The sequence below is a fragment of the Euprymna scolopes genome, chromosome 35 (assembly GCF_053919585.1).
Source record: "Euprymna scolopes isolate OS-2025 chromosome 35, ASM5391958v1, whole genome shotgun sequence".
Taxonomy (NCBI): Eukaryota; Metazoa; Mollusca; class Cephalopoda; order Sepiida; family Sepiolidae; genus Euprymna; species Euprymna scolopes.
This window is the reverse complement of record NC_136516.1, coordinates 36938534-36960961: the sequence shown is the minus strand read 5'-3', so window position 1 is coordinate 36960961 and position 22428 is coordinate 36938534. Positions and strand designations below refer to the sequence as shown.

General features: G+C 36.9%; 1 protein-coding gene across 1 annotated transcript in view; it reads left to right on the top strand.

Annotated features, from left to right (window-relative positions):
- LOC145259823 (uncharacterized) overlaps positions 1-22428 on the top strand; it is a 94707-nt gene that overhangs the window by 58446 nt on the left and 13833 nt on the right. The window contains exon 3 of the mRNA XM_080117624.1: positions 17303-17601. Coding sequence (XP_079973750.1) covers positions 17303-17601 — 299 coding nt within the window. The remainder of the gene's footprint in view (positions 1-17302; positions 17602-22428) is intronic.

Genomic DNA, 22428 nt, shown 5'->3' with positions numbered 1-22428 from the left:
CGTGAATAGTTCATATTAGATACGTTAAGAATAAGTAGGCTTGTAAACATCGCTAAAAGACCGTGTCATGCTGGACTAATGGTTATCGTCTTTAGGTTTTGGTTTCGATCTCAGCTCGAACATTTGTTTCTTACAAGAAGTGAACTGTTTAGAAAAAAAAAAAAACATAATACTCGCATGTACATGTCTCAGTTTCTTTCCGTTTTTTTTTTCTTTTTACGAATTGAACGTTGCGTTTAATACCTACGGTATTTCTGTTAGCTATACTCCTATGAATTTTATTTTTTTTATTTTTTAATTTTTGTGTGTGTATTGATATTCATATTAAAAGCACTATTTTGAATTTTTTTAAAAAGAAAATACAACTTTAATATATATGGATCGTTAAATTGCATTCATCTATAAAAGATCTAGCTAATTTGCATAATCTTATAAACCTTCATTTTAATTAATTCCCTATTAGTTTTTTTTTTTTTTTCGGTTTTATTATGGATTGATCATCTTTAGTTAACTATTACGTGTAATTATATTCATTTAAATATTTTAAATGATTTATACTTGTGTAATATTTGCGTAAAAAGCTTACAAACCTTTTTCTATATATTTATGTATGCGTATATATATATTTGTTTAAAAAAATTGCCTACCAAACTCCTCTGTCAGTTTTTGGTCTACAGACATGAAAGTTGATATATAGGGTATTCGAACGCATGGACAACTTTACATTTGTGTTTTATCCGGGGAAAATCGGTGTAAAAGTAAAAATTACAAAAATCTAATTTGCCAGGTGAAGGTCGAACCACGGCATTACGAATACGCATGGCTAAGGTAATGTTTTAAATTTTAGCCTTGCAGCAAACATGAAGGTTTTGGTTTCGATTCTCGGTGGTGTCGCACGATTCATTTATTTTTATTTTATTTATTTATTTTTTTTTTCCAAGGTGATCACCACTTATCAAGGTCCGGAAGCCACTCGGGGATAAGGGTTATTGCGTGTACAGTACGTTGGTGTTGAGATTTGATAAAATGTCTTAAGAGGGCGGTTCATCAGGAATTTGTTTATGTTGGACTTGAAGACATCAAGGTAGGAAACAGGCAGACGGAACAGTTCCACAGGCGTGCACTTCTAAGAAAGAAGCTTTGTTCATGGAATCTACGTTTTGGTTTTGGCACAGATAAAGAGTTGAGAAAATTTTTGACAGTGGTTTCAGCTAGACGAGTGCTCCTCGTGAAAGATTGGCGATGGAGGGTCAGAGATTGGAGCTCAGACGAGCACTTGCCATGGAAGTAACGATAAAACAAAGACAGGCTCGCAACGTCTCTCCTGTGGGAGAGAGGTTGCAGGGAAGAAAAAACGGCATCCCCCACTAAGCCAATAAGTCTATTTTGTACTCTGTCAAGGCAGGATAGGCTGTTTTTAGCAGCTCCTGGTCCAGATGTGGCGGCAGTACTCCATCCTTGGATGTACTTGGCTTTTATATAGATAGAGAATTGTATCAGCAGTGAGATATCTTTTGGAGCGGCAGAAGGATCCTACCATTTTTCCAGCGACTTTGGCAACAGACTTGATGCATGTGTTCCATATATCGTGTTTGCGTGTTTAGCTTTTAAAATCCTTACTATATATTGGGTCCAATAAATACAAAATTTGCATTATCGAAATATCATATTTAAGTGTATTTTACGAGCGGGCAACGACGGACGGCCTGCTAGTATGTATATAAAAAAAAATAAAAGCGAACTCGACAATGACTCACAGTTTAAGAAATGTAATTTTTTTTTAAATGCAAATTACGTACACACAATTACTTAAGTCTTTAGGTTTCGAAGAGGGACAGAGTAGGTCAAGGGTAGTGGGGTAAGTGAACAAAAACCTCCATTTAAGGGCTGTTTAAAATCCTTTCTACCCCCCTTCCGCCCCGGTCTCACTAACTAATCTTACATAATCCTTGAATTTCATTGGATGATTTCTGTGGCAAGCGCATTTAAAAATTTTTTTTTTTTTTTTTTTTAATTTTTTTTTATTTGCTGATTTCTTTTGTGATTGTGTAATGTCCGGATTTGCTCCGTGAAAGTGGGGTTAAATGATAGGGGCAGGGTGTCAGACATAGACATGCCCCCTCCTCCACACACACTCCGTTCATCGTTCGTTTTAATCTGCAATAGATACGCAACCACTTACCGCCCCATCTCTAGAACGTCCCGCTTGTAAATCTTATATAATCCTTACAAAAAAAATGCAAAAAAAAATACAGAAATAATTATATCTATTATAGTGAGAATGTGTGAGGAGACTTCTCAACCTATATACTCAACGAATTTTTTGAACTACGGACTTAAAATTTGGTATATAGGGTACTCAGACATGTGGAAAACTTTTTAATCGCTCTCATCCGAAAAAGGGGGCTGCTAAGGGGTAAAAATTGAAAAGTTGGTACTTGGGGGAGGGGGGTCATCGGATTTTTATGTTTGTTTATTTCACGAGGTTTGAAAAAAAGATTTAAAGTACGTGGCAAGCTGGTTTAATGGTTATCATACTTGACTGCCTTTATGTTTTGGTTTCGATCTCCACTTGAGTATTTTTTTTTTTTTTTTACTTACAAGAAGTGAACTGTTTAGAAAACCATCATACTCGCACACGCACATGTCTCAGTTTCTTTCCGTTTATTTTTACTTCATTTTTTATTTAAAGAAATTTAACGTTACGTTCAATACCGAGCAACGCCGAGCACATCTGTGTGTGTGTGTGTGTGTGTAATACACACACACACTAGCAGGGAGACCCGACGTTGCCTAGGATTGAATGATGATCAACGAATGCTTCATCGTCCCATATTTTTATTGTCATCGAAATCGATGATATTGTCGATTTTTAAATCAAATCGATTGATTGCCTGCTCTAGTCGGAGACCCATCGCGGTGCACATGCCTCATCGCAGTGACTTCGTCCAAAATATATTGTAGTTTACATTGCAATGTATATGGTTGATTTTATAAAATTACATATAATGGCCTGAACTAAAGTTTAAAATGCAAAAGTCAAGTATTATGGTTCAATTGTGCTCTCAAAAATATTCATTTCGAACGCGCCCCTGTCATATCAAGAACCTACTGTTGATTTTATATGCCGGGCCTTTCTGCTTCTCCAATGCATTTGTGATGTTAGGCCGTGTAAGTTAACTTTGATCAAAATCTCTGGTTCCTTCTTACATAAGATTTTTTTTTCGATTATCGATACTTATCGAAGGCATTCCGATACAAAATCTATCTAATAATACTGCCAGATGCGTGAAGTACCTTCGTGCGAAATTTCATAAAAATCGGTCCAGCCATTTCCGAGTGCATAGTGAACGAACTGGCACACACAATTTCTTTTATATAATAATAGATTTACACATGCATATAATATATAAATAAATTCTATCACTTCTGCTCCATAACGTAAATACCCTCAACAAACAGCAAAATCCCACCCCTTTACTGTAGAGATCCTCGGTTGGAATGTATGAGATAATGAGTTAATGCCTGACACCTGGTAGAATGTCTGACACCTGGTAGAATGTCCCATCTCTGGAGCAAAGTAAGGAAATTAAGAGAATGAAAAACAGTTAACCTGATGATGGTGACGACGCAGATTTACCTTTGGATATAGTTTGTTTTGTTTATTTTTTTTTTTTTTAACTTCATTCCATACAAGGATATATCCGGTTTAGCAAAGGTAACGGTGGTTTTTCGTTGTACATCAAAGGATACTTCAATAAAAGGACCAATCCATCATCTCAACATGAACAATATTTGTTTCATTTTCAGTTTTAAAAAACACTCGTGTTTTTTTGTTGCTTTTTTTAAAATTTTATTTCCCTTTTACAATCTAGGGACCTCAATTATGTCCAGGTGATAGGAAGGGGTTTAACATCACCAAAAACAATTTGAGAATCTTGAAGTTCTCTGTCTGTCTGTCTGTCTGTCTCTCTCTCTCTCTTTCTGTATGCGTGTCTCTCTGTCTGTATATCTTTCTGTCTATATGTGTGTTTGTGTCTCTGTATGTATGTATCTATGTCTCTATGTCTGTGTCTATATCGTTGTACCTCTCTATCGTTGTACCTCTCTATCGTTGTACCTCGCTATCGTTGTACCTCGCTATCGTTGTACCTCGCTATCGTTGTACCTCGCTATCGTTGTACCTCTCTATCGTTGTACCTCTCTATCGTTGTACCTCGCTATCGTTGTACCTCGCTATCGTTGTACCTTGCTATCGTTGTACCTCTCTATCGTTGTACCTCTCTATCGTTGTACCTCGCTATCGTTGTACCTCTCTATCGTTGTACCTCGCTATCGTTGTACCTCTCTATCGTTTTACATATCTATCTTTCTACATATCTATCATTTTACATATCTATCATTTTACATATCTATCGTTGTACCTCGCTATCGTTGTACCTCGCTATCGTTGTACCTCGCTATCGTTGTACCTCTCTATCGTTGTACCTCTCTATCGTTTTACATATCTATCTTTCTACATATCTATCGTTTTACATATCTATCGTTTTACATATCTATCGTTTTACATATCTATCGTTTTACATATCTATCGTTTTACATATCTATCGTTTTACATATCTATCGTTGTACCTCTCTATCGTTGTACCTCTCTATCGTTGTACCTCTCTATCGTTTTACATATCTATCATTGTACCTCTCTATCATTGTACCTCTCTATCGTTGTACCTCTCTATCGTTTTACATATCTATCTTTCTACATATCTATCGTTTTACATATCTATCGTTTTACGTATCTATTGTTGTACCTCTCTATCGTTGTACCTCTCTATCGTTGTACCTCTCTATCTCCAAAATACGGAGAATTTTCTACTTTAATAGATTTTTCTCTTCATTGACTAACCTTTGGAATTCACTTTCTGCTCTAACTGAATGAACATGCAGAAATTTAAATGTAATGTGAACAATCAACTTGCTGCACTGAGGATACTGCCTATAAATCTGATCTCTCAGTTTTAACAGGGCTTGCTTGAAATGAGTAAAAATTAAAATGAGGGAGAGACTACGAAAAGAACATAGGGAGAGGTGGAAGGAGGTATGCTAAGCAGAGATTATAATGAAATTATGAAGGTCATTCCGAAAGTAAAGCTGTCTCTTCTTTTTTGAATTCCAAAATTTGAAGAGCTACAAAGACAGGAGTGGTACCATTAAAACGAGCAACCTTTTGTGGTCCAGAATTTATTTTTCTACGTAGTCACCATCATCGGTGTACTTTTGCCAGCTCTTTTAAAACATGGGGGGAGGCAACAAAAAAGTTAAATTTGAGAGAGGTGGAAGGAGGTAGACTTATAATGAAATTACGTTAAATCCCAGCAACCACTCCCTCTGTTTAGTGGACGTTACTAAGATTGAAAACTAATTTACTGACATAGTCTTACATTAGTCATACTTCTCAATGCACTTTAGCCAGGAATACAATGACGCATCTCTGCTTCTGGCGCACGTCCATGACGGGGGTTGATTTCTTAGTTTCACACCGTCAATATCTACAACAGAGAGATGAAACTTTGAAGTCATCAATGCATACGTTCAGTCATCATAACTATGCAATTTGCAATCGTCTCGGATCCATTCAGGTGGAAGAAAAAATAGCAGGCATTACTTTTTGAATGCCCTTCGTACTTTGCAACCGATCTTTCTGTTTGTCTAGTGGAGGTTGCTAAGCTGTTAAACGAACTTACTGACATAATTAGTCTTAATGATTTGAAGATGGCATAACAAGTGGGATCCACTCAAGACCGAAACAAAATCCTCCTTTTGCAACGAGGTACGATTAAGATAAGATATTCTACAATTAAAGACCCGGATGTAAAATTTGAAGCGTTTGCAATGAGTGACCCGGATGTAATGTACACTAAATTATCTAAATTGTTCAGTGAGCCTACTCCGAATTTTAAGAAGGCGCATATTGAAGTATTTGTTGGTTAATCTCTCTCTCTCTCTCTCTCTCTCTCTCTCTCTCTCTCTCTCTCTCTCTCTCTCCCCCCCCCCCTCTCTCTCTCTCCCCCCCCTCTCTCTCTCTCTCTCTCTCTCTCTCTCTCTCTCTCTATATATATATATATATATATATATATATATATATATATATATATATATTATATTTATTGCACTTCAGTAACTTCTCTAAGATCTCTGCACACTCTCTTATAGACATGATGTTGCTAAGCATATCTGTAATTTGATTGGCCCACAGACTTGGTGTTAGGTTGTATAACAGTGTTAATCTCTGTCAAAATCGAACTTCCTTCTTTTAATGGATTTTTTTTCGATACGATACAAGAACACTCCCAGACACATCAAGTACCTTTCTGTGAAATTTCAAGAAAGACATCCCAGTCGTTTCAGAGTTTATACGCACGAGCGCATACACACATACACACACACACACACACACACACACACACACAGTTGTTATATTGTATAAGTGTTAACCTTTGTCAAAATCGAACTTCCTTCTTTAATGGAATTTTTTTTTTTTTTTCGATTTTCGATGCTTATCGAGTGCATTCCGATACAAGAACACTCCCAGACACATCAAATGTCTTTCTGTGAAATTTAAAAAAAAAAAAGGCATCCCAGCTGTTTCCGAGTTTATACGCACACGCGCGCGCACACAGTTCCTTTTATGTAATCGTAGAGACTTGACGATTTGACGACTATAACATATTGAACTAATTTGGATGGAGATTATCCAGAATGGCAGGCTTCAAAAAAAAAAAAAAAAAAAGAAATGGTTGTAACTTGAAACGAAGTCAAACGATGAAATCTAAAAATAAAATGTTAAGTATTCCGTTTTATTATTTGTGTCACGTTTCGTAGTTAGCGAATAAAGCGCCATTCCTTCATCTCGCTGCGTAACCATATAGTGCGGACACTTCAGCTGAAGTTGCTCGACTCGCGTGGGCACGGCTGCCAGACCGATTGCTTCGATGACAAACTATTTAAAAGTACAAAATGTCTACCATATTCTGTTTAGCACGTTTTTACATGCTCGAAATTGACTTCTAAACTAACTTATCTCTGACCAGGCCTTTATTTCGCACTCTTTCCCTCGCGTCCGTCCTTTTCACTTCTCTGCCTTGTTGGGGATGCTACAAATTCGCCGACGGCACTATTCTTCGATTTGTTTTCATTTCGAGAGTTGCAGGCGGATACATCTTCTCCCCTAAAAAAAAAAAATGGGGTCATCTGTTTACGGTGGGGGTGTTCCATGATGTCGTGACACTTAAAAAATAAATAAATAAAAACTAGTAATATTGTATGATGTTTTATTTGAAAATATATTTTTTTTAATATTTTAAATTTGTGTTTAATTTTAACCTTGCAAAATAATGCAAAATTCCTATTCCATTTTCGCGCCAGTGGGCTCTCTCTCTCTCTACCGTGCTAGAAAACTACGTACGCCTGAAAGTATCCTGTACCTCTATAAAGCCACCATTTGCCCATGTATGGAGTACTGTTGTCATATTTGGGCTGATGCATCCGCTACTAGTCTCTCGCTCCTCGACAGGGTTCAAAAGAGAGTCACCAATCTGATAGGTCCTGAACTGTCATCTAGGCTTCAGCCTCTGTCCCATCGACGAAATGTTGCATCCCTCTGCCTGTTCTACAAGTACTTTAATGGTAGATGCTCTGACGAACTACAAGCACTTGTACCTCCTCGACGTAAATACCCCCGACAAACAGCGAAGTCCCACCCCTACAGAGATCCTTACGTGTAAGAAAGCCTTCTACTCCAGTAGTTTCTTCCCCATAACTGCTAGACTTTGGAACTCCCTTCCGGAATTCTGCTTTCCCAACTGTACTGACATGCAGAAGTTAAAGTGTAATGTGAACAGACATCTTGCTGCTCAAGTCCCTTCTTAATATCCTTGCAACTTATGTCCCCGATAGTAGCACCCTACTTCAAAGTGGCACTATGTGCCTTGTTTGGGGTGAAAATTAAACAATAATAATAAAACACGCGAGACACATTGCATCTGACTTTGATATACTCGTCAACGTGATCGGACTACAGTTTTTCTCTTTTATGGGGCCACCACCCCGAGAATAATAACAACATAAGAAAAAGTAAAAATAACGAAGTCTTGCTCTTTGAAGAAGGTTAATACGACCGAAAGTTTCGTTGGAAAAAATAATTTAAGAATGATTTTGCATTTAATAAAAAAAAAAAAGTATACGTTTGTTTTCTAAATTTTCCAAGATTAACCTTACAAAATAATGCTTTCAGAAGATCTGACTAACTCCGTGTGTGTGTGTATTTTTCAGTTTGTTCAAGCTGTGGATAGATCATCCTACCGGATGCCAAACATTCACCCGCTAACTTAGGTATTCACACCGAGAGATCTTTTTTTAAGATTCTAACTGTTCCTTTTCTGAACAATTGTTTGAATCTCTCTTGCACTTGATTCACCGGGTATATTTTATTATTTTTCAGGAGTCCATTTGCTCCTATAATAACTAGAATGATAAAGATCTCAAGATTTCAGTTCCTTTTTATGCCATAAATAAGATCTTGATATTTCGTTATCTTTTCCTTTTAACTCTGTTTAAGGAGGTTGTCGAACTGAAAGCCCCACTTCTTATTTCCAAGAGAACAGTTCTAGAGAGGGAGAGGCATGATATGGTAAAAAAATGGAAAGGAATCTTTCCTCTGCGCACCCTTCGTGCAAATCTTCCAGTTCCTCGCAAATAACTATGTACAGTTCTCACACTGACATCAAACTTTGCACTTATTGTCTCTATAGACACATGACGGTCCTTATCCATGAAATTCTTTATTTGGCCAATCAACTCTGATGTTGTGATTTCCTCCTTCCACACCTCATCTCTCACAGACTCCCTGCATTCCTTAAATCTCTTATGTCACTTAACAACTGATGCTCGATTCATGCATAATAGTCCAAAGGCAGTCTGAAGCATTCCATACGTTTTTATGGCATTTTCTTTCCAAGTTTAAAACAAAATTTTATTACATATCGTTTTTCTAAAGTGTCCACACGTCCAGATTGCATTTTTTAAATTCGCCAGCTGTGACAATCGGGCTTTAGTAGGGTGTATTCCAATTCTTGATGTAGCTGTTTATTTGAATCTGAAATCATAAAAAAAATTGTCAGTCATCTCTTCGTATGTATAGCAATAACATACTGGATTTTCAGGAGTGTGCGCCACTTTTAAATGCCTGTACAAATATAAAGTTTGGAAACTTATCGAAGGCACCTCGTGTGTGCATATGCATGCGATGGGAGGTTGTCAAACTGAATTCCCCACTTCTCATTCCCAGGAGATGGGAGGGGGTATGATCTGGCAAAGAAAAAGAAAAAGGAAATGAATATTTTCATTGCATATTTCAAAAGTTGATTAGCCTCGTTTGTAAAAATTACTGAAATCTGATATTTCCATCCTTTTTTTTGAAATATTTTCCACACCCGAAAACGAAAAGTCAAAGAGTTTGCTCAGGAAATATGATTAATTTGATAACTGATGCATATCATATGGTGATATAATTGATATCTCTATCCATATAAAAATGTCCTCGGTATGCTCTTAAAATACATCCAATGGTGACACCTATTTAGGGGGCTGAAGTTGCCCCTTAGTCAGCATTCCTTCCAGGTCTACTTTTGCCCGGAGTAATAATGCCTATTAGGGCATTTGATGTTACCAGATCAGGCTGTCTAAAGATATTGGCTTTCTAACTAAAAATACACAAGGCAATGATGTCTGTTTCTTTGGTCCCCCTCCCCCACTTTCTCTTTGCAAAATTCAATCGTGTTCTTCCAAAGTAATTTTCTTATACAAAACAACCTAACCAAAGTTGCTTAACTTCGGTGATTATTACAGAAGGTCAGAAAACATCGATACTGTCGGTTTCAAATCCGATACCAGGGAACCAGTTTATGGTCAAAACTAAAAATTGAGTTCTTTTCAGCCTCTGTTTTTATATGTTCTCACCTGTGAGGTTCTTTCTCCACAAACACCACAGAAATGGGGGGGGGAACGACACTAAGCCTATGCAGGTTTAACCGGTACTAACCCTATGCGGGTTTAACCGGCTTCCTCCAAAAGGGAAAGTTTCATGGTTATATGGAATTCTTAAGCGGTCCCCAATCTCATGTACGTCCCCATTAGGGAAGATGATGACGTTAGGTTTTTGCAACCCTTGCAGAGAGGTTTCGACGTCCTCCTACACACAGCACCTGAAATTCCCAAATTGGTCACCCATCTGATACTGACCATTCTCAACGTTGCTTAACTTCGGTGATCTAATGAGAACCGGTGTGTCAACGTAATTATACCGTGCACCACATTATTCGGCATAATCACGACCACATACCAGTTCCTGTTAGATCATCGAAGTTAAGCAACGTCGAGCCTTGTCAATATTAAGATAGGTTATTATTTTTGAATTACCAGGTGCTGTATGTGCCCTCATATTTATCTCGGTATTGTTTCCAGTCGTCCTGATTTTCTCATTGCCACTGGAATCAAGTAGTGCTGACTCTGAAAAGATGTGGTTGGTGATTGTGCAACTCTTGCTTCACAATTATATGCGCAGCCAGCCTTACAGAGGACATCCATTGTCTCTAAACGGAGGCCATGATATACGTTATACATTTGGTACAGTTTAGTATAATACATCTCGTTACGTTTTTTTTATTATATATTTTTTTTTTTAATGTTTTTCTGGACTCTTTGTGAATTTCTATTTTTGTGTTGTTCTAAGTGACCTTGAATAAGAATCTAAATAATGAAAACTAATTTCAGTTTTAATACCCTCCATCCAAATTGCCTCCTTCCCTCCCCACATATGTATTTACTAGTTCCTTTTTATTCATTTGTTTATTGTGGAGGTGGCAGGGGGGGGCGGAATCGGCCTAATATATATTGTTTATGACTATGGAATTTGCTTTGCCAGCTTTAAATCCTTTGCAGATTGTGTTGGTACCAGATTGGGCTGTCTGAAGATACCGGCTTCCTGACCTAAACTGCACCAGACGTTGATGTTATTTATTTTGGGTACTTGTGCATTTATGTTACCGTGCTGAAATAATAACGATATTATTTAGAAACCTATTCTTAACACGGGAAGGGGAGCGTCTTTTGTAACTATTCTGTACTTTCACGCAACAATTTAATAAACAAAAATATCGTAAAAATTGAATTTAACTTGAAAAAAAAAAAAAAAAAAATAGCGCGATAACAGATATAAAAGAATCTTTTATTTTTCCTTTTTTAAAACTCAATCCTGTCCTGCAAAGTAAAAAGTTTCCCCCAAAAACAACTAAACCAAAAACTATGCATAAATAGTTCGGATTGTATTCAATTAAACATTGCTATTGACATTGCAAAAGGCATGAATCAGAAATTCCCTGTCAGCTATGAGTTAAGTCATGACTTGTGTTCAACTAATTGTACAGGTCTCTATGGACAAATTTATCTTTAGTTGACCTTTCACGACTAAATATTTTCGTTTACTAGCCAAATAGAAAAGTTACTAGCCAAACCAACATGATTTTTGGAATATGACATCTTCGTTCTGTGACGAGTATGTACATCATAAAGAGTTTTCTGTGTTTTTTTAATAAGTGTAATTCTAAATATACAACAAATTTTATGTTGATACTTGAAGGTATAAACATTCTAAGTTCTTCAGATATCTTTTTTTAAACAGCCTTCGTTAAAAACAATAGCATATTGTTCTATTAAACTTTTATTGATTAAATAATTTAACTTTTCGTTTTATATATAAAAAAAAAAAGTTGAAAAGATATTTTTCACTCAGTAGTGAGGTTTGGAAGATTGTCAGTGAAACAAATACAATCGCAAAAAAGATAAGCGTTTCATTATTTCTAGTCGCTACCTGGAAAAATCACTCGCAAATGTGACTGTTTCACTCGCAATGTAAAGCCCTGTATGTGACAAATCGATGGAAATGGTTATTTTTGTTAGCATTAAATAACCCCAAAAGGTTTTATATATCATAAAACACACAATGCAAACACCACTGACTCTTTTTATGATAGCTATTGTACTCTTGAGATATGGTTATTTATAGATTAATATGCCGTAAATCAAAATAAAGTTATCCGTTGATCGTATTGTTTAGTCATAAAATTGGACAGTCCAATAAGAATATCCAATCTAATAGGTCGCGCATTGTCAAAACCTCTGTCCCATCGCTAGACTTTTGCATCTGTGCACCTGTTTTGCACGTATTTTAATAGAATCTGCTTTGAACGTCGCTGTTACACCACACCATCGACGTACATACTCCTCAACAAACCTGTTTAAGCAACAAAATTTACGGGATATGCCACTAGAGCCCAGAAAGCCTTCCACTCTTATAGCTTCTTTCATCGGACTGCCAGATTTTGGAATTCCTTCCCTGTTACCGATTTCCCTGACTGTACTGACATACAGAAATTTAAATGTAACGTAAACTAAAATCTCGCTGTTCTCCCCTAAACATGGTCCCAAATAGTATCCCCTTATGTTCTAGTGGGAAAATATCTTTTTGGGGATGAAGATGACTAAAAAGAAGGGAGTTGATATGCTGTTACGACAAAGCACATAAGGGTTGATATGCCGTATAACGGATGAGCTAAACCATTATTTTTATAACTACTACTCCTACTGCGAGAATATTTCTTGAAATAGTTAAACTTGGTTATTAAAGTATTACCGAGTTTAACTAATTATTATTATGCTAATCAAGAAATTCCTCAATTCTCTTTTGGCTTTCTTTTTTTTTTTTTTGCAAATGTTGGTTGACGTGTTTGTATAAATTTTAGTGGCATTTGGTGTTAATATTTCTTTTCATGGAATTTTTTTAAAACTTTTTTAAAGCGGGGAGGGGTGGATATTTCATTTGTTGCTAACAAAACACATTTTTATATTTTTCGTCGAATTTTTTTTTTTTTTTTGAGACTTACGATTTACTAACAGGCGTTGCCCGGTCATAAAATACGCATAAATATTCGAATTCATGCAAACATCTTATTTTTCATTATACATCCATTTCTCTATTGATCATCATCCAATATATAGGAATGATTTCAAAAGTTATAAAAAAAATGACTTTGGAACCATCCGCTAGAATTGAAACCTGAACGTTTAACTCTCCAACCTTATTCGTTATTTATCTTTCTGGCGTCGTTACCGCCTGAGCTACGGACAGATAGATGTATACAAAAGTTAAAGATTAAGCGACTTTTAGCTACGCATCTTTATCCTGCCCCCCCCCCCCCGAAATCAAGACATTAGACCATTCTTGTAATGATCCGGTCCCTGATGATTTTGTGCTGTGAATAAAGTTCTGTGCAATTCTAGGAGGTCCACTCTCTCAGGCTTTGCCTTCTCTCTTTGAGAAAAGGGTTAGTTTATTGCTAATCGGTTGAGGCGCCCTCACCGGGGAATGCCGATGGGGCTGTCCAGGCACTTATTGCAGGTCAGAGTGCCCCTCCACTGGGGCGCTGACTTCTCAACCCCACTTTCCGACTCTGGTGTCACAGTTCTTGGAGTGGGAAAGAACTAAATACCCGAACTATGAATGTATACGAAAGTTAAAAATTGAGCGTCTTTGAGCTATTAATATTTCATTTGGAATATTCGCAGAAGAAATAGCAGGCGTAATATTTTATTCAATCTACCCTGCAAAGATTAACTATTTGCAATTTTGACCGCTTTGAGATCGATTTTTGCTGGCTAAAAACCAAATCGAAAGCGAGCCACAGATCCAAATACCCTATATATCAAATTTGAACTTTGTAGGCCAAATATTCAGAGAGGAGTTTGGGAGAGACTTTTTGCACACGCACTGACAAGGTCACGTATACTTTTCTTTTCTTTTTTTTTTTAATTTCTTCCTTTGAAGACTGTAATGTTGGGTACGGGGCAACCAAACAGCTGCCAACATTGCATTGCTTTTTATTAAAACCAGCCGAGAGCTCTTTTTAGTATCCTCGTTGTTCCCTTAAGTGCAGTTGTTTGGATCTCTTTTGCACTTGGTTCACCAGGAATATCAGTTAGGTAGGACTTCAGGTTCTTCTTCATAAGCCCTGTGGCACCTATAATAACTGGTATGATTGATATCTCTCTAAGATTCTTTCCATAAATTATAGTCGTTTTTTTTTGGGTTTTTTTTTTAATAATTCATAACATTCAGGTAATTTCGACTGCATAATTTGGTAGCTGACATTGTAATTTATTAGAATTGACAAAAAAATCAGTGGAAACCATTGTTTTTTTTTTATCTGAAAACTCTGTTTATTGACTATAAAATTTCGTTCTGATAGTGTAGAAGCGCTAATATTTCACTTCTAATAGGAAAGTTTTTACGGTTGAGTGTCCAGGCTTTTCGGCTTGTTTTCAAATCTGTGTTTCTCATTTGTTCTAATTGTCAAAAAGCCAAAAATAAGAAACTATTTTTTTTTTTTTTTAAATTGTCAGCTCATTTTTCTATGCTGAGATTCACCTGAAGAAAGGAGTGTTATCGGGATCTATTTTAATTACTACGCACCGTGATTCGTCCACGCGTATCTAATTAAAATGAGTCGAGAGATCCGGGATGATCGTATTTTGCATTTCCGGTTCGACTCTGTTATTAAAATGACCATCACTGTTTGAAAATGCACCAGGTTTTGGTATGCAGCGCTTTTTTTATTTCTTTCAAAGAACAGATGTTTCATGATGGAGACGAAATATTTAAGGTGCTTACATGTTACTCTACGAGTTCATGTGCAACAAATATTTGAACAAAGATTTTTTTTTTTTTACATGGAGGTCACCACTTATCAAGACCCGAAAGCCACTCGGGGATAAGGGTTATTGCGTGTACAGTAATCAATGGGATAGTATCGTAGTAATCGTTAGTATTGGAGATTTGATAAAGTGTCTTACTTAGGGGGGGGTTCATCAGGAATTTTTACAACCTTTTCATCAGCATCATCTTCGTCGTCAGCATCAGCGTCATCGTTGTAGTCAGCATTGTTGCTATCATCATACTTTTTTTTACGTAGAAATCGCTCCAGACAAGGCATGAAGTCACTTGATGTAAGGAGCTAAAAAAAATATGGAAGAAGTTTATCGCAAAGACAGGAAATGCCTGTTGACCTTGTTTTTGAAAAGACAAAGATTATAGGTAGGAGGAAAACAGTCAGCAAGAAGAGTTCTACAAGCCTGCAGTTCTTGGAAAAAAATCTACTGAAATAATATAGTCGTCGTCTTCATCATAGTCGTCATCGTCATCATAGTCGTCAGTTATGATTGTCACAGTTATAACAGATGTCGCTGTTGCCGGCATCATAGTCGTCGTCATCAGTTATGATCCTCAGTCATAAGTTGTCGCTGTCGCCATCATCATAGTCAACATAGTCACTGTTATCATTGTCATTGTTGTGATCGTCGTTGTCATAGTCATTAGTTATGATGACAGTTGTCGCCGCCGGCATCATAGTCGTTGTAAGTTATGATCACCAGTTATCATAACAGTTGTCGTCATCATCATGGTCATTGTCATCATCATAGTTCCCATCATCATCGTCAGTTGTTGATTTGCTTTCAGTTTCAATAACGAGTGACTTTCTAGTAAAGCAAACACAATGTATCTGTTCACCCACTACCAGGTGTTTGGTCATAATCTTAGTTTCGCTAGAACAGAATGGTTTAGATCCGGTTAGTTCTAGAAGATCTATCTTCCCAGGTTTTAGCTTCTCGCCCTTTGAGACGGGGGTTAGTTTCAGGCCAATCGCCTGATGCGCCTTTACTGAAGACCAACGGGGCTAATAATTTTTGTTCAGACAGAATGCTCTTCCTCTTGAGTTGGTTCAAGTCCCATCTTCCTCACTTATGAAAATATGACGTAGAATGAGAATAAAAAAAATTAAAAATTAAAAAAAATAAAATAAATTTTTTAGATTAATTTTTTTTTTAAATTAAAAAAAATAATAATAAAAATAAATAAAATGAAAAAAACAGACTGTTTCATAAACAGTCAACGACCATTCTGTTAAGTGTTAATTGATTTTTTTTTTTTTTACGGCATATCAATCTTTTTCGGGGTTATTTCATGCCGAATCCAGTCATTTTGCAAAAGACTTTATACTTCAGATTATATCTCCAAATATTTATTCACGGTGTTTAGTTTGGTTGTTTTGTTGGTGTGTTTGTCAGAAAGCCGATATCTTCAGACAGACTGATCTGGTAGTACCAAGGTCGTTTTTGTTGTTGTTGTTGTTTTTAATATTTAATTTGAATTACATTAGTTGAACTTATATAAATTAAAATCTATTGAACCCCAAGCCAATGTTCTGGAACAAAAAAGGTCGCTTTTTTTTTTTTTTTTTTTTTTTTTTTACACACAGAGATCACCACTTATCAAGGCCCGGAAGCCACTCGGGGATAAGGGTTATTGCAAGTACATTACATTAGTGAGGAGATTTGATGAAGTGTTTACTTAAGGGGGCGGTTCATTAGGAATTTGTTAACATTAGACTTGAAGACATCCAAGTTGTAGTCCGGAGGGAAGCAGGAAGACGGAACAGAGTTCCACAGGCGTGCAGTTCTAAGAAAGAAGCTTTGTTCATGAAATCCGCGTTTTAATTTAGGCACAGATATAGAGTGGGGGAAATTTTTCACAGTGGATTCAGCTAGACGGGATTTTTCGTGAAAGATTGGCGAGGGGGGACTAGGGATTGGAGTTCAGACGAGCACCTGCCATGAAAATGCCTAAAACAAGGATAGGCTCGCAACGTCTCTTCTGTGGGAGAGGGGTTGCAGGGTAGAGAAAAGTGCATCCCCCACTAAACCACGAAGTCTATTTTGTACTCTGTCAAGGCATGATAGGTTGTTTTTGGCGCTTGTTTTAATTGTTCCATTCCCGTCTTCGTAACTCTTAAACTGTTTTAATTTTTTAAAAAAATAGGAGGCTTTACTTTTGGAATGACTCTCGATATTGCTTTTGTTGATATGTTAAGTTATTTTTAGTGTTCTGGCGTAATAAATTAAAGTACAATGTAACAATGTTGGTCTTAAAATCCTACGCAAAAAAATAAAATCTTTGCAAATATAAGCTAAACTAGCTACTGTTACTCGAACCGGGCAGTCATCACTTTCCTCTTTTTCCTCCCCTCTTCCTGCCCCGCCCTTGATGCTCGGGGGTGGGGGATATGCGTATCGTTTACACTATACTACCTTACGTTATATACAACCATTAAATGCTTTTCTCTTTCTCTCTCCCTAGCAGATGGATTTCGCCACCACCCCCAGTGCAAGGCCGCGCTCATTCAGTTGGAATAACGAGAAATGCTGGAATGCGTCTGCGAGGAAAACAACGGCTTCAACGACGACGACGCCGCCACTGTCAGCAGGCGCCACCAGCCGCCCGGCCTCCCTGTCGCTCGGCTGCAGCCCTCAGTCGAAAGCCAAGAGTGACCAGACACTGCCTCCCCGCTTGACAGCTGTCGCGCTTCAGCTTTCGCCGCAAATCTTCATGTCGGGTTACCTGCATCGACGAACGATCCCATCCGGAAAATGGCAAAGGTAAGACAGCTCTTGACTTTTTAAACACAAATTAAAATTTACAAAAACTATCAACATTAAAAAAAAAAAAATCTTAAGGTTTCAATAAATTTGAAAAGGCGGTATCATTTTAAGTCCTAGGCATGTATTAAGAGAATACTCGTGCAGTTTACGGACCGTGGTGAAAATATTTAGAAAACCACTGAGTGCTTCTACATTATTGTGACGAGATTTTGTAGTCGTTAAATGGAGTTTTTGGATTAAAAAAAACAATGGTTTCAATTCTAATAAGTTACAATGGTAGCTTCCAATTATATAGTCGAAATTAACTGAATATTACTGAATTATTAAACAAAACAAAACAAAAACAACTTTAATCGTGTTCGCAGGTTAAAAATAGCCGCCATCTTGAATTCGAACGGAAATTACCCCCCACTTTTGAACTCTCCTGTGTTTTACGATCGTTTTTATCAAATTCTATTTTATTTTCTTTAAAAAATAATTTTCTACCTCATCAATTTTCGTAAATTTTTAATATAATAATCTTCAAAATCCGAGGAATATGTAGATACCATTGTTTTAATGTGAAATTCAGTTTTACGATTTCCGAAGATTTCGTCCCCATTAGTAGAAGCGCCAACCATTGTTAACATAGGGGAGGGGGGAGGCTTTATCGGATTATCTGGTTTTTGACTTGATAATCTAATAATTTAAAAATAAATAATGAATAATTTAATAATGAATAATTTAATAATTTAAAAATGAATAATTTAATAATGAATTTAATAATGAAAAAGATGCAGTAAAATTGGAATTTAACTTGAAAATTTTATATAAAAATAGTACGATTCGTAAACTCCACAAATACAAACACTACTATGGAAGGCCTTCATAATATCATTTTAATTTCTTCGGCTTTCTCGAACACTGGCCTAGTCTAATACATTACTATTAGAGATTTGGTATCTGTCTGTTTATTCCTAAGCCGAAACTACACTATCATCAAAAATGTAATCAATTTATGATTCAACTTCAGCTTAATGTTCTATCTCCCAATGGTCAATTCGACAGGGAGAAGGTAGTGTAGTATCGGTTCTATTGTCATGGTACCCTCCTTCTAAGGGTTACCATATCCTGTTTTCCTTGGAGTAGTATATATTTGTCCGTTATATCACTCTCTCTGACATTGTCTCCTCGATCGGGAGGTATAATGTAATATAACCAACGTGTATCTAACAACTTTTTAGTCTTTCTTTGTCATAAAATTACTTCCCACATCTTATAAAGTCGGCCCTTTTGTCATCTCAAAAACATTCTCACACTTGAGTCTATTCTCTATCTCTGCATATCTATTATCAGTACTGCTTTCGTATACCCTGCTTCCTTTGTTGCAGCACGTTTGACTTGTTAGTCTAGTGGTCTCCATCAGTTTTCTGTATTAATACTATATTGTAGTGCAAAGTAGGTATTTTTTTTTTTTTTTTTTTTTTTCAGGCTTGTGAAACTCTAAATGTTGAATATCAGCTTCGGAATCTAGTAGGCGAGGCCCTATTCTCCTTACAAATTCTTTCTCCCAGAAGAGACGTTGTGTGCACATCTGTTCTATTAATGTCTGCTCTAGCGTCATTTTCATGGCAACATTCGAGCCTTCATAAGTGGTGACGCCTTTGTAAATAATCTACCATTATATAAAATGAAACTTTGCGCGGGTTCATTCCCTATGGACTCCGAAACGGCTGGATTGATTTTAATGAAACTTCACACAAATTTATTGTATGTATCTGGCAAGTGTTCTTAAATAGGTTTCGTATCGGAATGTCTTCGATAAGTATTGATAATCAAAAAAAAAAAGAAAGAAAAAAACGACGAAAAACGGAACGAGTGATTTTGACCAAAGTTAACACCTTATACAGCCTAACAACACAAGTGCATTTGAGAAGTTTTATTACCACACAAGCAGAAAGGTTTGGCATACAAAATCAACAGTAGTTTTTTTTATATGACCAGGGCTCGTTTGAAATGAATGTTTCTGTTTAGAGCACAATTGAACCATGATACTTGACTTTTGCATTTTTAACTTTAATTAAAGTGATTATATATAAAATATTTTTATAAAATCAACAGTAGGTTCTCTACAGTGCAATGTAGAGTACAATATATTGTAGATTAAGTCAGTGAAAGGAGGCATGTGAAGCTTCCTTCCTGTGCACTGCAAGGAGTCCTTAACTAGAGGAGGCAATCAATCGATTTGATTGAAAAATGGGTGATTTCACCGATTTTGATGGCAATAAAAATATGGGAGTGTGAAACATTCGTTGATCAATATTCAGTCCTGGACAACGTCGGGTCTCCTTGCTGTTATATATATTTCTCTAATCGAAGTGAGGGTAATTTCTGCAATTTTCTCTTATATTATTTCCGAAGTTTAAAAATAAAGGTTAACTCATAATTAATCTGGAATGGAATAGGAAGAAAGTTGCTGTTATTTTAATTCGACAATTTTTTTTTTTTGTTTCCATCAATGTTAGATAAATGTGTTTAAAAAAAAAAAAAAAAAAAAAAAAATCCATAGCCGAGCGTTGCTGCGCCTGAGTATCGCCTGGTGACCTTGCTGATTATTTGTTCAATACAACATAATGTTTGCTGGATATTTAATGCCTATGCATTTCTCTTTTCCCTTCGTCAACACGTAGAAAACTATCGATCTCTTTCTTATAATTGCAAACCATTTAAGAAATCGTTGACATTCAATACATGACACTTTGCAAAAGAGTGCGAAACCAATCGAAAGAATGGTTCACTTCTAACATGAATGTTACGAAAGTATTCAAGATTTAGTAGCCTAGATCTTCAGCTTGTTTTCATATCTGTGTTTCCTGTTTGTTCTAATTGTCAAAAAGCCAAAAAGCAGAAACTGTTTTCCTAATTTTTTTTTAATTGCCAAATCATTTTTCTCAGCTGTGATGCGTCCGAGGCGAGGAGTGTTATCGGGATCTATTTTAATTACGCGGTGTGATTCGCCCAAGCGTATCTAATTAAAATGAGTCGAGAGATCCGGGATGATCCTATTTTGCATTTTCGGTTCGACTCTATAACAACTCTTTCAAAATCCACCCAATTTGGTATGAAGCGATTTTTTTTTTCAAAGAACAGGTGTTTTCTGAGAGTAAACGATATATAATGTTAGGTGATTACCTCTTATCCTTGTACCTATTTACTATGCCTCCCCATGGGACAGAGTTAGACACCAGGGTCGTTTTTTAACGTGGAGAAAAGGTACAAAAATAAAAATTGTCTCGGTCGTGAAGGATTTCTCCTCCACCGAAAGAGAACAAGAAAATGAAGTGCAGCACCTGAAGAACAGATGGTATTTATTTGCTCCCCCACTGAGCAAATTAGGCACAAGGCCGTTTTTAATGTGAGGTAAAAACCAGCTCCCCTAAAAGGGGTCACTCTGGTTACCAAAAATAATAATTGTCCCAGTATAGAGGGTTTCCCCTCCATTGACTGGTACAAATTATCTTAAGTGCAGCATCTGCCGGAACAGATACTACACTTTGATCTTCACCAAAAGGCCAAGAAACCTCTTATCCTTGTAATCTACAAGTTCATATGCAAAAAACATTTGTTAAAAGATTTTTGCAACCTTTTAATCAGCATCTTCACTGTTGTGGTCAGCATTGTTGCCATCATAAGTTATCATAAGTCATCATCAGATATAAGTCGTCCTCGTCCTCGTCATAAGTAATCGTCATCACAAGTCGTCCTCGTCGTAAGTAATCGTCATCACAAGTCGTCCTCGTCGTAAGTAATCGTCATCACAAGTCGTCCTCGTCATAAGTAATCGTCATCACAAGTCGTCCTCGTCATAAGTAATCGTCATCACAAGTCGTCCTCGTCATAAGTAATCGTCATCACAAGTCGTCCTCGTCATAAGTAATCGTCATCACAAGTCGTCCTCGTCATAAGTAATCGTCATCACAAGTCGTCCTCGTCATAAGTAATCGTCATCACAAGTCGTCCTCGTCATAAGTAATCGTCATCACAAGTCGTCCTCGTCATAAGTAATCGTCATCACAAGTCGTCCTCGTCATAAGTAATCGTCATCACAAGTCGTCCTCGTCATAAGTAATCGTCATCACAAGTCGTCCTCGTCATAAGTAATCGTCATCACAAGTCGTCCTCGTCATAAGTAATCGTCATCACAAGTCGTCCTCGTCATAAGTAATCGTCATCACAAGTCGTCCTCGTCATAAGTAATCGTCATCACAAGTCGTCCTCGTCATAAGTAATCGTCATCACAAGTCGTCCTCGTCATAAGTAATCGTCATCACAAGTCGTCCTCGTCATAAGTAATCGTCATCACAAGTCGTCCTCGTCATAAGTAATCGTCATCACAAGTCGTCCTCGTCATAAGTCATCGCCATCACAAGTCGTCCTCGTCATAAGTCATCGCCATCACAAGTCGTCCTCGTCATAAGTCATCGCCATCACAGTAGTCATCGTCATTATCTGAGATGATCGCATTTTTACTTTTTGATTCGATTATTAATATGACTACTGTTCAGAATCCACCCATTTTGGTATGACGCACTTTGGAGAACAGGTGTTTCATGAGACGGGGACAGATAGAATGCTACGCAATTACGTGTGACCTGGTTTTCTAACTTTTTATATAGTTCCAAAAGTAGTGCCTCCTATTGTTTTGTTCCACCTGAATGGATCAGAGGGGATTGCAAATTGCATTATGATGACTGAATTTATGCATTCATAACCTCAAACTTTCATCTCTCGGTTACAGATATTGACGGTGTGAGACTAAGAAAGCTGCCCCTGTCATGGACGAGC